Raw genomic sequence first — 14892 nt, forward strand, 5'->3', positions numbered from 1 at the left:
AAAAATAATATAATTAAGAACTTAATGAATGGGTTTACCAGCAGGTTAGACTACATAATGAGAGAATCAAGGAACCAGGAGATAAGTCAGAAGAAAATACCTGGGAGACACCAAAATATGGAAGGCATAGAAGAAAGAGCAAGAAAAAATAGTGTAGAGTGAGAATGTCTGACAGACATTTGTGCATAGTCAACAAAGGAGGCAAGAAAGAGGAAGTGGCAGAGACAATACTTGAAAAGATAGTGCCTGAGATTTTCCCAGAACTGATGAAAAATATCAAATCTACAGATTTAAGGTGAATAGAAATTCTAAGTATTTTAAAAAGAAGCCCATACTTTTATAATCAACTGTGAAATTTTAGAGAAAAAAATCTCTAAAAGTACAAGAATATCATCATATTCTTAGAATTGTATCTACAAACTACATTGAATCTGCTCTCTTTGTATTAATATACCATTAATGTGAAAATATCAGATGGTAAAAACAAAGAGCAAGCAAAAATAACTGAATTCCTAACATGAAAAATAATAAAATTGCACTGAGTATAAATGGATTAAATGTTTCTGTAAAAATCAATTTTTTTTCTGTTCAAAAGAGTATTTATAAGAGGCACATCTAAAGCATAAGTATATAGAAAGGTTGAAAATTATCATGCATTGTGGCAGAAAAGTTACACAATATATCACATAACTATAATATATCAGATGAAAGAAAAATCAAGAATCATAACATTTATAGCAAAACATTTTATAACAAAATTTAATTTTCTGGGAAAACACACTTTTAAATGCTATACACTTATGTCATAGGAACTCAAGACAGACTTTTAATCTCAGGGGAAGGTCTTACTACATCTATCCCAGTAATGATAGAATAAGCAGAAGGAAGAAAATCAACAACTATACAGATGATATGAGCAAGACAATCGTAAAAAGGAACCAAATGGAAACATAGAACTACAGAAAACACATCCTTTTTTAAGTACCTGGCTCCTGCCATCGGGTCAGCGCGGTGCGCCGGCCACGGCGGCCATTGGAGGGTGAACCAATGGAAAAGGAAGACCTTTCTCTCTGTCTCTCTCTCTCACTGTCCACACTGCCTGTCAAAAAAAAAAAATCCTTTTTAAGTAGACTCAAAACATTCATAAAAATTGGCCATCCATTGGGCCAGAAAATAACTCAAGACATTTTAAAGTTTCGATAGATAATGATCTCTGATATTAATACAATTAATCTAGAAATAAGCAATAAAAAGATAACAGCAAAATTCAAGAAGCTACCTTATTGGAATTCGGAAACACCTCAAAATGAAAATTAGAAGTTACTACATACTGAAAAAAATCTGTTCAGTAACACAATGTACTGTGTTTAGAAAGAGAGCTTTAAACAGATGCATTAGATAGGAAGAAACCCTAAAAATTAATGAACTAAAAATCCGTTTCAAGAAGATTTTTAGAAATAGCAGCCAAATAAAACCAAAGATGGTAGGAAGAGGAAAATGCTAGATATAGCACATTAAGGAAAAGGACAAGAAGCATCCATTATGGAGAAACATCAAAACCAAGCATGGTTCTCTGAAAATACTGATTAAATTCACACCGGGAAAGATTGATTGGGGGAAAATTAAATCACAACTAATATATATCAGGAACAAAAACAAGGAGGTATTACTACAGATACTACTGACATTTAAGCAATATTATGAGGACATAATTATGACTGTTAAACAATTGTATGAGGACGTTATTATGACAGTGTGTTAGATTATTTGCATAAAATGGATAAATTTCCAGAAAATATAACCTGTCAAAATGAATTTCAAAATAGAAAACTGAAAGGTCCTTAAATAAATTGAAATAGTAGGTAAGGATCTTCCTGGAAAAGAAGCAAGCTCTAGGCCCACCCAGATGCTTCATAAAGAAGTTCTACCAAAGGTTGATAGATCCTATTGTTGAACTTTCCTGAACTCTTCCCAACGACAGAAAACAAAGTGACACCCCCAACTCAATTTATGTGACTATCACAACCTTAGTACCAAAACATGACTAGGGCATTAAAAGAAAGAACAATTACAGTTTCAATGATCTCACAAATATAGACAGAAAAATCCTAAGCAAAATATTACTAAACAGAATCCAGTAATACTTACATGTAAGACACAATACTTTTTGACCAAATTGGGATTATCCCAAGAATGCAAGATTAATTTAACATTAACATTAGAAATTTAATGCTAGAAAAATAATCATTTTTTTTCAGATTAACAAGCTAAAGATCACACACTATAAAAGCATTCCAATGCAGAAAAAAGTATTTGACAAAATTTTACATTCATCTCTTAGTAGAGCCAGAGTTTTTTAAGCCTAACTACGTGAGCTAAAATCCCCACAGCCAGCTTAGTCAATGGTAAAACACGGAAAACCAGAGACTGACAAAAACAAGGAGGTTGAATGTTATCACCACAATTCTAAACTACAAAGACTAATTTTTAAGAAAGAAAGGTAAGAGAATATCTTCATGACTTTAAAGTAGAGAGATTTTTTAATCAACATACAAAAATATTAATCATAAAAAAACTGTGAAATGAAACTACATAAAATTCACCATTATGACCACTTGCTTCTGCCTCTTTTTCCTGACCAGAGAGTTCTGGAAGCTTGTCATCTGTGGCTCAAGATCTTACAGAAGATGAAGACACAAAGAAGATTTAATAATTGAAGCAAAAAATGGCAAAAATGACAGGGAAGAAAATTGACTCCCAGATACAGCAGAAAACAAAAAGGAAGATGTGTCCAGTGCACCCAAAGCCTCAACAACCATCTTATTTTACAAAATTTCTCAACAGATAGCATAGTGAGGTTCTTGTTTACAAACAAGGACCTAGAAGACATTATTGTTAAATACCCAGGTGCCTCACAATATTCTCAAAATTGTTGCTATATATATATCCAAAATCTCACATCTCTTCCTCAAAACTGTGTTCATTTCTTTCAAACGCATGAATAAGACATATCTTTGGGTTGAATTAGAAAGATTCTAACAAATTGAAAGATGCTGTCTTCAGTCAAAGTTAAAATTACTGAAAAGGAAAATGTCTTGGATGGAGAAAATACATATACTCCTTGCATGTCTTAAGCTGATCTTGGACTTCTGTTTGTTGTTGAACTTCAGGAGGCAATCCAGGAGGCAAAAGTTACCAAAAGGAGACCAGTAGAGAAAGTAGATCTCAGTATATTAAATCAGAAGGAATTGACATGAGCTGCGTTTATTTTTAGGGAACTTTGAGTCAGATAAAGAAAGTTTCACTGAGAAGACTGCCCAGCAAATAGACTCTGAAAGTAGCAGTGAGATCACATGAGTAGATGGTTCTTTTATACATCAATTCAGTCTTTATTAAACCTGCTCTAATAGTTCTCAGCCTTGGGAAATGGTGCAGAGAAGTTGTCACGGTAGGAGGTAAGTCCTACTCAGATAAGAACAGACAACAAAATCTGCCTTCCTGCAAGTGCTCAGCACTCACTTTCCAAAGCAGCAAATTTGGAAGTTTACAAACCATCACAATGTGCATGTTTTATCTGAATCATTGTTGTACTATCTGAACACATGTCTTCTAGAGATTACAATGTAAACTAAATGTAGCATTGTCATGATCTTGATAACCTCTCATTCACAACCTCTCTTGGATCCCTTGTGTGTTTGCCTGATAAGTGCATCCCAGGTCTTTCACTGTGTGAGAGAAGATAATTATTTGTTACTGTCTTCTCTGAGTAGATACAGGTCTTTTATTCACACAGATTCATCTACGTTGTGCCTGTGGTTATGGTTGTTGTAACAGCAGCTGTGGCGTCTTTTGAAGGACTTCCACTTCCAGCAATGGTTAATTATAGATTATCTGCCAACTCTTCAAGCTAAAGAAACTAAAATCCTTAATAAAATATACTTTAAGACATTTTCTTCTATGCATCAAAGAACTCATCTGTAACTAAAGGAAATAGCAGTAAAAATCTAGGTGAAAGTTAGTACCCATAGAGATAGACCAGCACTCAAATGCTGGGAGAACATTTTCCAGTGACCAAGCAACAACTGTGGGGCTGAGCTGAGATAAGGAATTGTGAAAAAGGCAAGACCCCAGCTCCACCCAGGGCTGTGATGGGAGCCTGATAGCCCTGCACTTTGGATTGGGACCTGAAAGGGCTCCATTCCTTTAGTAAGTAAGCAGTCCTGGTATGAACTTGTAGCCTAAGGTAGTATCACCTGAGTGACCTAAGGAACCACAGTCCTTGACCTTAGATGAAAGTGAGCCCAGGCTATTAGCATCACACAGCTGGAAGGCACCAAAGTGATTTTTTTTCCCTAGAAGTAAGTGCCAGCATCCTAGACCATAAAAAGGTTTTTTCTTTTCTTTTCTTTTTTTTTTTTTACAAATCCATTTTTATTTATTTACTTTTCAATAGTTTAAATCCTTGAGGGGTACAGCATCACACGGATTCTGTGTCCAATGGCCTTCGCAGGAAGGTTGCTTCAGAATTTGGCACGAACCATGCCACTGTTTCCGTGAGCACGAGTTACCTTTCCCCAGATTACTCTGGTTTTGTTAGGTTTGCCGCCAGGAGTCACTGTGTTGTTCTTTGCTTTGTACACATAAGCACACCTCTTGCCCAAGTAGAATTCAGTTTCATCCCGAGCATAAACACCTTCAATTTTAAGCAGTGCCGTGTGTTCCCTTTGGTTCCGGAGACCTCGCTTATAGCCAGCAAAAATGGCCTTGCACCACAGTCTTCCAGACATAGCTGCCTTCTAGAAGTCCTGCTCCCTGCAGGCCTCCACAGGCTCCAAGATGGCGGAAAGAGCATAAAAAGGTTTTAAGAATAATGTTCCCAAAGAATGACTACCATACAATTAAAGATAACAATACATTCAAGAAAGCAGGAAGTTGATGCTTGTGCTGTGGCACAGCAGGTTAAAGCCCTAGTCTGCAGCTCCGGCATCATGTGTGGGCGCCAATTCAGGTCCCAGCCACTCCACTTTCGATCCAGCTCCTTGTTAATGTGCCTGGGAAAGCATCAGAAGATGTGCTGAATGCTTGGGCCCCTGCACCCGTGTGGGGGACCTGGATGAAGCTCCTGGCTTCTGATCGGCTCTCTCTGTCTCCACTTCTCTCTGTAACTCTGTCTTTCAAATAAATAAAATAAATCTTAAAAAGAAAAGAAAACAAGAAGTCATGAATAAGACCCGCCAGACCACAGGCATCAGAAACAGACTCACAGAGACTTACAACGGGAATCATCAGACACAGATCATGAAAAACTATGCTCACTATGTTCAAAGAAATAAAAGACAAACGTGACAATCTTGGTAGAAAAAAGAACCAAACATTTTTTAGAAATAAGAACTATAATAAATATTCTATCAATAATAGATACAGCTGAAGAGAAAATTAATCAGGAGGAAGACAGTTTTTCATTACTTAATTAAAAATGTAGAGAAGGCAGAAAGATAGCAGATTTGAAGAAGAAACTGAAAGACATGAGAAGAGGCAATGAGAATGTCTAACCATTTAGTTGGAGTCCTGGAAGGAGAGGGGAGAGAGAGAATTGGGTAGAGATACTCTTTCAAGAGAGAAATTTTCCCCAAGTTGATGAAAGACATCAATTCTCAGATTCTAAAACTCAGCATGATGTAGAAAAATTGAGAGCTGGTGCTCTGGTGTAGTAGGTTAAGCCTCTGCCTGCAGCACCAGTATCCCTTACGGGTGCCGGTTCAAGTCCTGGCTGCTGCACTTCCAATCCAGCTTCCTGCTAATGGCCTGGGAAAGCAGTGGAAGATGGCCCAAGTGCTTAGGCCCCAGCACCCACATGGGAGACCCAGAAGAAGCTCCTGGTTCCTGGCTTTGGATTGGCCCAGCTCTGGCTGTTGCAACCATTTGGGAAGTGAACCAGGGATGGAAGGCCTCTCTCTCTTTGTCTCTCTTCTTTCTCTATCTGTAACTCTGCCTCTAAAATAAAGAAATAAATCTTCTTTAAAGATTTGAATATAGGTTAATTTCATGTCTCTACCTGGGTTTCCAGGAAGTAGACTCAGACTAAGTCTAGTGTGGGCTTGTTTTTAGGAAGTACGTTTGAGATTAAAACCTGTAGAAGGGAGAGGCAAAAAACAGGACTGGGAAGAAGAAACCAGCTACAAGGCAAGCCGGAGAAACACCCTCAACCAACACCAAGGACTACTTTGGAACGGAAATGGTGCTCCACAGTTGTCTCCAATTAGACCATAATAACTGGGTCTTATACCCCTGCTCCAATCATTCACTGGATATGGATCTCCCTGGGAAAGCCAGGATCTTTTATTTTTTAAGATTTATTTTAATTCTAATCTATTAGTAACAGAGAGAGAAGAGGAGAGACTCAGAGAAAGAGCTCTTCCATCTGCAGATTCATTTCCCAAGTGGCTGTAATGGCCAGGAGTAAGCCAGGCTGAAGCCAAGAGCCGGGAACTTCACCCAGGTCTTCCATGTGGGTGCCGGGCCCCAAACACTAGAGTCATCTCCCACTGCTTTTCCCTGGCCATTTGTAGGGCGCTGGATTGGAAGTAGAACAGCCTGGCCACAAACTGGTGCCCATAGGGGATGCTGGTGTCACACACTGCAGCTTTACCTGTTACGCCACAGTGCCAGGCCCAAAAGCCAGGATCTTGAGCAAGGCAGCTGTGTGCAGTCCAGGCAACCTTTGTAAGAGGGTGCCACTACTCCCAGCCTCCCTTGAAAGGAGATCTGGGAAGTGTGTTGCCAGGCCCATCTCACAATGAGCCTGGGAGTTTGTGCATACATCAGAGAAATTTGTGCACATGTGTACCAGGAGATGTGGACAAGAATATTCACATTGGGGCTGGCACAGAGGCATGGCTGCTTAAGCCATAGCATGCAATGCCAGCAGCCCACATGGGCACCAGTTCCAGTCCTGGCTGCTCCACTTCTAATCCAGCTCTCTGCTAATGCACCTGGGCAAGCAGAAGATGGCCCAAGTCCCCGGGCCCTTGAAACCACATGGAAGACCTGGATGAAGCTCCTGGTTCCTGGCTTCAGCCTGGCGCAGCCCTAGTCATTGCAGCCATTTGGGGAGTGAACCAGTGGATGGAAGATCTCTTTTTCTTTGTCGTTCCTTCTCTCTCTTGTAACTCCACCTTTCAAATCAATCTTAAAAAAGAAAGAATTCCAAAGCAAGAGAACAGGTGGGATACTCATGTGCTAAGTACTGACAGGTAGCAGAGATAGGATACTGGTGTTATTAAAAAAAAAAAAAAGGAGAAAAGAATGTTCACGTTGTTTATAATATCCCTAAACTAGAAAGAGCCTTAATGTCAATCAACAGTGGAGTCAGTAAATTGTGATATCTGAAAGAGGCGGCTGTGAGCCACCATAAAAATAGCCTCTTAAAAATAAAATAATAAGACTCCTGAGACAAACTGTTCCAGAGACGGCCTTGGAAAATGGGGAGTAAACCGGTTCACAGAGAAAGCAGTCAGCTACTGACCAGAGATACACAGAACACCTGCCTTGTAGATAAGCCCCTTCCCTACGCTTGCTCAAGGTTAACTAAGAAAGTTACAAGGCACGTAGCAACCTATTCCTCTCTCCTAGAAACCCCCTCCCCTAATGTATCCCTTTGACCTAGTACTTTTCCACCGACATTACCACTTCAGACTGCCATACAAGGCCCGCTACTGAAAATTATCCAATGAACTTATGCCAGTCTATAATATGTTAATTCTGTGGTTTTGCCTTTTAAAAGCTGTAGAAGATAGCTGCTCGGGGCTCCTCTAACTAGCTTGCTGCTTGCAGCAGTAGGGGGCCCATTTGCGCAAATGAAATAAAAATTACCCCCTGCTCTATTGCATCGTCTGGTCTGGAGTCTGTGTTTCTGGGGTCGTCACAAGAGGACACCGCTTTTGGGGGTCCTACAATATCGTCATAAGGTAGAATGGGACTTCAAAAAGTTCATGGGAAATGAATTAAATTATAAGTCTATTCTGTTTTAATTATATTTTCTACTTTTCTGCTTATTTGTTATTATTTTCATTTTATTAGAGACACAGGGAGACAGAGATCTTTCAGCTGCTGGCTCACTCCCCAAAAGCCCACAACAGCCAGAGCTGGGCCAGGCCGAAGCCAGGAGTGGGGAAATCCGTCTCCCCCACTGGAGTGTCAGGGATCCAGGTACTTGGGCCGTTAGCCTGGTGTCCTCTGGTGCTCTGTGAGATGAATATTTTGCCAGAGTACAAGAGGAAAAAAGTCCCATTTTGTATTTAAAATGCCAATACTTTGAAGAAGGACAGAGAATGTAAAACAATGAATGGGAACTTAAAAGGCTAAACACAACTGGCCATAGCAACTCTTGTGTTCTGAGCAAAGTGGTGTAACTTGTGTCTGTGGAAAATCAACCTCCTTGCTTGCTCTCCACTCACAGGACTAATGAGAGGAGGAGAGGGGATGAAACTGTGCAGCCGGGACAGCGTCCGGATGCTGCCAGGGTCCCTGGACCCACGCTGTTTTCAGAGCACAGGAATGAGCCTGGAGGAGAGGCCCTTGACTACTCTGCCTGAGCACGTGACGGAGCAGACGTGGGAGAACGGTCCAGAGGAAGCCCCCAACACAGTGACTCAAACACCCGTATTTTTTTTTCAAGTGATTGTTTTTTAAAAAAAGTTTTTTACTCATATGCAGAGACTAAAAAAATCAAGATGATATCATAGAGGTTAAAAGTATGCCGAGCAAAGCCGTGTTAATGTACTGTGTATGTCTCTAATAATAATAATAATAATAATAAAAGCTTTTGAAGGAAGAAGAGGCTGTTCCAAATGTGAATGCACTGTGTGAGGATTGAAAAATGGAGAAATCCCTCAAGGAATCAGACAGCGCTGATTCCCAAGCACAGTTCACTGTGTGGTGGAAGAAGCAGCACTTGGTAAAAACCAGGGGCCCCTGGGGTTTCAGCCTCAAGCCAGGTGTGGCCCCAAAAGGACAAAGTTCAGGGAGTTCTCAGAAACCCTTGACAGGGTGTTGGCCCCCTCAAAGCATGTGGGGTTGAGGATTTAACCTTTAAGAGGAAACAATACTCGTTTCAGTGTAATTTTTTGTAAACAGGGTGAACTCAGCCGACACGCGGATTGCACAGGTGTTAGCTGTTGGCTAAGTGAAGCGAAGCATGAAAGCCAGGCAAGTCCTAAAGCTGACCTCCTTACATTAGTGGAACGGAGTGATTTTCTCCGTTCAGATGTCTCAGAAGATGCCAATAGCGATGATTCTGTAGAGTTTGTTGTTGGTGGTGTTCTTTTGGTAGGAGCATGGCTCAGCGGAATAAAAGCCTCTGGTGGGTGTGATTAGTTTGGGAAAAACCCAATGTTGTCATTGTAGGTTTGCAAAACCCAGTATATAATACACATTACATTTAGTAGAGCTTCCAGGGTCTTCCAAGAAGGCAGAAGTAGACGATTCATTCCACACGGTTTTTATTGACCATTTACTGGATATGTAGATGAACCAACCTGAAATGATTTGTATGTTCTTTCCCATTTAAACAAATCAGAACATGTCTATAAGGATAGAATGAGAAAATGTGACTGCTCCTACGACGAAGCTAACTTTTTTATGTAGTGACGGAGGATAAGGAGTGGTGGCCAGAGAGGGAGGACACGGGGGGCTCTCGGAAGGGACAGCATGCAAAGTGCAAATGGAACAAGAAGAGGGATTCTGTGCATGGGGCCTGGAGCTGGGCAAGGGGGTGTCCCAGGCGTGTTTGAGAGGCTGAAAGGAGGCCCACATGTCTGGGTCTTGTTGAGCAACAGACAGAATGTCTTAGATAAGGTGGAGAAGGAGCCTATTAATAGCCAGGTTATGTGAGCCAAGAGGATACACTCCAGTAACACTGTGGATGGAGCCCAGTGAGCTCCCAAGAGACACAACCCCAGCAGGGCAGGGAGCAAATACAAAAGGCACCACTTCTTCCTCCCCTTGAACTCCCGACTGCCCTCCAGGAATGTGGCAGAGAGCATTCCCACGTTCTCATTCTCAGCAAAGCCCTTTGTTTTCCTGCCTCCTCCACCCTAGACCAGTTGGAGCCACTAGGGTTTCCTTGAAGTTCAAGGCCACCGTATCCAAAGCAGAGTTTCTGCTCTTTCATGGAAATCTGCTGCTGCCTTCACTTGGGTGTTGCTGATGAAGCCAACAGTAGCTCACCTTGTATCACCACTTCAGTAATACAAGGAACCCCTACATTTCTCCATAATTAGGAACAGGAAGGCTGGAGGTTCCCAGACGGAGAGACATGGAATCCAGCAATGCTACAATGAAGCCGGTGAGGTCTAAGATACAATACAGCAAAAGATGACACCTTGGCATATTGAAAACCATTAGGGTTACCAAGGTCTCCGGGCTTCCCATGCTTGGATTCCCTGAAGCAGGTCAGAACACCAGAGCAAAATTTTCTGATCTCCCCCTGCAGGAGATGATTAGACCCTCATGTGGGAGGTGCACTTCCCAGACCTGGAGGAAAGAAACATCCTTATCTCTGAAGAGACTGGGACAGTGAGAAGACTCTGAACAAATAGGTGTGGCTAAGTTTCCCCCAGTCGACAAGGGCTCTTCAAAGAATTATGAAGAAATGGAACTGAGACATCATCTTGAGTGCAGCAAGTTTTAAACTCCGTGCATAGTTCCTTCACAATGTGCATTTCTGTGAGGTTTTTGAAAACCCTTGTGTTGTGATTAGATCATACGCCCTTGGTCCTGTCCTGTCCCCACCATATCCACTGCTCAGCAAACCTAGCACACAAATCCACAGGTTAAACCATTTCTTGAGGTCTTCATTTTTTATGTCATGCAAAACTTACACCTAATAAACGTTTGTGTGTTGTTCTTGTTAACTTGGTTTTTGTTAAAAGGGCCCCAGCCATGAGCCTAGGATGTGCAGAGAATAAGATCTGTATCCTCTCCCAACAAACCAAGAGAGCGAAGCGGAAAGCAGCTGTTTGGTGAGCTCCTGCCTCTCTGTAGAATCCCAGTGCCCCGTGCTGATCGTCCCCCTCCCCTAGCGCCACCATCCCAGGCTTGGTGTCGAGGATAATGTCTTCAAGTCCTTTCTCCTTCCCAGTCATCTCTCGTCTGTGTTTACCTGTCCTCTGCCTTCAGGTCTCCCAGGAGTCTTGGCAACCCAACACATCAGAGGGAGATCAAGTTCAGAGACAAAGCTGCTCTATGTTCCCAGCCCTCTGCCCCAGCCCTGGGTCCCTGGTTCCTCCCGAGCCTCACGAAGCCCTCCTAGATCCTCAGCCCTCAGGGGTCCTCCGATGCAGTGGCTTTCCTCCAGCCACAGGGATTTTTAACCTGCACCTGCATCTCCTGCTCTTGTCTTTTAGGTCTTTTTCTGGTGGAGAGGCAGCCCAGCAGCCACTGCCTGGGTCCTGCCTCTCCGGCTGCCCTCACGGGCAGGCGACTCGCCCCATCTGAGCCTGTTTCCTTATCTGTCATATGGGGGAATCCTAAGGTCCTGTCGTGAGGATGAAAGGGAAGTTCTAGGGAAGTGCTGTGGGAGGCCCTGTCCCCATCCTGGTCCTGGGGCCCTTCCCGGGGCTTCTGTGTCCCAGGACACATCTCTGCCACAGTTCTTTGTATCCATGGGTGTCCCTGTATTCTGCGCCCAGCCTCCTTTAGCAATGCCCACTTCAAGGATTCATTAGATCTGCAAGTTCTGAATGTGGCCCCCTTGCTGGGGACCCTCCGACCAGTGTGTGTGTGGCCAAGCCGCCCCCTCTTCCCTTCGTGCCGGGATGTGCCACCAGCAGCTCCAATGTCACCCTCCTCCGTGAAACGCAGCGTCTGCCCCTTTAGATGGGGTCTTCTCCCCCTCGCCCACTCACCTTCCAGATCCCACTCTGCCCTTCCTCTAATCGCCAGTTCCTGACCCACCCCTGCTCCTCTTCCTCTGAACTGCACTCACTCTGACCCACCCCGTCCACTGCACTCCCATCACTGCCACCCTGGCTGGCCCTCCTGGAATAAATCAGTGCACAGCCTCACATCTTGGGTCCTTTGCAAGGGAAGTGCTTCCCAGCGGGCTACGTTCTCAGCTGGCATTCCCGCGGCTGCCCTGCAGTGCACTCACAGGGCAGCAGGAGGCAGCCGGCTAGGAGCTTGCCTGTGTTTGGACCATGTGCTGTGCAATCTGCCTGACCACTCCCCAGCACAGAGGGCTAGCAGGACACTGCAGTCCCACCCCCATCCCGGTCCTGAGGTCAGCACAACTCGAAACACACACACCCCATACACACACACACACACACACCACACATACGCACACACACACACCCCACAGCACACACACCACACATACACACACCCCACATACACATACCACACATACACACCACATATATACACACCCCACACATACACACACCATACACACACACACCACACATACACACACACACACCCCACATACACACACCACACATACACACACATACCACACAGCACACACACCCCCCCCACACACCCCACATACACACACCACACATACACACACATACCACACAGCACACACACACACCCCCACACACCCCACATACACACACCACACATACACACCACATATACACACACCCCCCACACCACACATACACATACACCCCAAACATACACAGCACACACACACACACACCTCACACATACACACACACACATACCACACATACGCACACACACACCCCATAGCACACACACCACACATACACACACATATCACACAGCACACACACACCACACATACACACACATACCACACCCCCCCACATACACACACACCACACATACACACACACCCCAAACATACACAGCACACACACACACATCCACACACACCCCACATAGCACACACACACATACACCATACATACACACACACCACACATACACACACATACCACACAGCACACACACACACCACACACACACACCTCACACATACACACACCCCTCACATAGCACACACACACATACACCATACACACACACCACACATACACATACACCCCAAACATACACAGCACACACACACATATACATCACACACACACACACCACACATAGCACACACACACATATACCATACATACACACACACCACACAGCACACATACACACACACCGCACAGCACACACACACCACACAGCACACACATGGACCACACACATAACGCACACAAATACATGCACCACACGCACACTTGCGCACACGCACACCTGCACACTTGCAGGTGGTCTCTGTGTGGGAGTGGGCACCTCACTGACAATCACAGAGCCTCCTCCAAGTGGAGTGTCCCACGCACCAGCTCAAAGCCTCGGGAACAGAGAGTATTCAGAGCTCCCTTAGAATCTCTTTCTCCCTCCCTGCCGCCTTTATCACCTCCTTCGCCTCCTCCATCCAACACCGGGAACCTCGATGTCCTCTCTCCCCACCCCGTCTCCTCACATCTCCCGCAGGCAGCCCCCTCTCTTCCTGACCTGCCTCCTGCCCTATTTACATCCTGGGACTCCTCCAGGCCGGCTGCTCCGTCCGTCACCCACCCACCCCCTTACAACCAGCCCACTGGGTTTGTCTCGCGGTCACTCTCTCTGCCTCTGCTTTCTGGGACAGTGGCCACTCCTCTAACCCACAGGGCCTGGCCCAGTGAGAGGTAGCAAACCCTAGGAAGATGCCACTTTGTAGATTTCAAAGTTCCTCATGATACCCTGGCCACTCCTCCAGGCCCACTGCCGCCTGCGATGAGACCCTTCCCAGAGACATCAGCCACCGCTGCAGGTGGCTTTCCCTGGCTGCCACCACCCCCGGAAGCTTTCTTAGTGGGGGCCCAGGAACAAAGAGGGGTTAGCGTTTGCAGGTGACAAGCTGGTCGCCTGAGAAGGATGACGGGTCTTGGCCCTAAGCTGGTTGTTTGCACAATGGAGGTTGACGAAGCTGGCCTGTTCTCCCCGTGGCGTCCCTCGCCCCACCCCAGGGGAGCCCAGTGACAGAGCCCAGGCGGCTTTACCTTCTTCCACCTGCTGGAGGTCAGTGCTGTCCTTCAAGTCTTCCTCCACCCTGGGGCGAGCTTCAGCCCTGGCCTGAGTCTCCCTCCTCTTTCGATCAAAGATCCACAGGATGAAAGCACAGATGACAGCCACCAAGCCTGGACTGAGGAAAAACATGGTCGGGAGGGTGACCCAAAAGCGTGCTCACCTCCCAGTCAGAGGCGGGAGTGGGGGTGGGCCTGGCTCTGGGACCAAGGCGTGAGGTCTGTGCAGGCGCAGGACCAAAGTACAGAACTCTCTGCAAAACTCTGGGAGGACTTTGCAAAGAGCAAATAGCGCAGTCACATGCGTGTGGGCTTGGTCAGGCACCAGCGCACTCATTTTAAAATCGCAGGCTCGGTCAATAAATGCTTAGAGAGAAATGGCTGGAATCGGAGTAAACACTCAGGCATTTAATCTTCCTCCCATGTAACTTTCCCTAGGAGCAAAGGGCCTTGGACTTGCCTGAAGTTAGGACCCGCCAGGAGAATTTGTTTTCAAAAGAACAGATTTCCTGATACGGACTCAGATCTCAGAGTTAATTTCTGGGAAAGGCTCTTGATGACCTGCCTCTCAGATGTCATGATTGTGAAACACTGCCCTGGGCTTTTTAAAAAAATGCTGTCTGAGCCAACATATAATGAAAAGATTGCATTTGGTAGTAAAGAAAATCTTCCATCCAGAACAAGTGATAAACTAAAATGACAGTTTGATTAATTGCAGTAACTTAAAACCTGAAGTAGGGCTTTCCTTTTTCAGGCAAGTATTTTAGTCAGTTAGGGCTGGGATAACAAA

The 14892-nt window shown here is 44.7% G+C and overlaps 2 protein-coding genes across 4 annotated transcripts in view; both read right to left on the minus strand.

Annotated features, from left to right (window-relative positions):
* The window catches only part of IYD (iodotyrosine deiodinase), a 31444-nt gene extending 16888 nt beyond the window's left edge, over nucleotides 1-14556 (minus strand). Inside the window, exons 1-2 of one of the 3 annotated variants that reach the window (XM_051854242.2) lie at nucleotides 14079-14553; nucleotides 986-1099 (exon numbers count right to left, since the gene is read on the minus strand). In XM_051854242.2, coding sequence (XP_051710202.2) covers nucleotides 986-1099; nucleotides 14079-14235 — 271 coding nt within the window. In that variant the 5' untranslated portion in view covers nucleotides 14236-14553. Of the gene's footprint in view, nucleotides 1-985; nucleotides 1100-14078 lie in introns of all 3 variants that reach the window. The other 2 variants (XM_051854245.2, XM_051854243.2) reach the window with 2 other exon arrangements.
* LOC100338996 (large ribosomal subunit protein eL33-like) lies at nucleotides 4451-4870 on the minus strand. The gene is given in 1 exon segment (XM_051836819.2): nucleotides 4451-4870. A coding segment is annotated over 1 exon segment (333 nt). The 5' UTR covers nucleotides 4788-4870; the 3' UTR covers nucleotides 4451-4454.
* Nucleotides 14557-14892: the final 336 nt, after the last annotated feature.

This window comes from Oryctolagus cuniculus, chromosome 5, assembly GCF_964237555.1.
Source record: "Oryctolagus cuniculus chromosome 5, mOryCun1.1, whole genome shotgun sequence".
NCBI lineage: Eukaryota > Metazoa > Chordata > Mammalia > Lagomorpha > Leporidae > Oryctolagus > Oryctolagus cuniculus.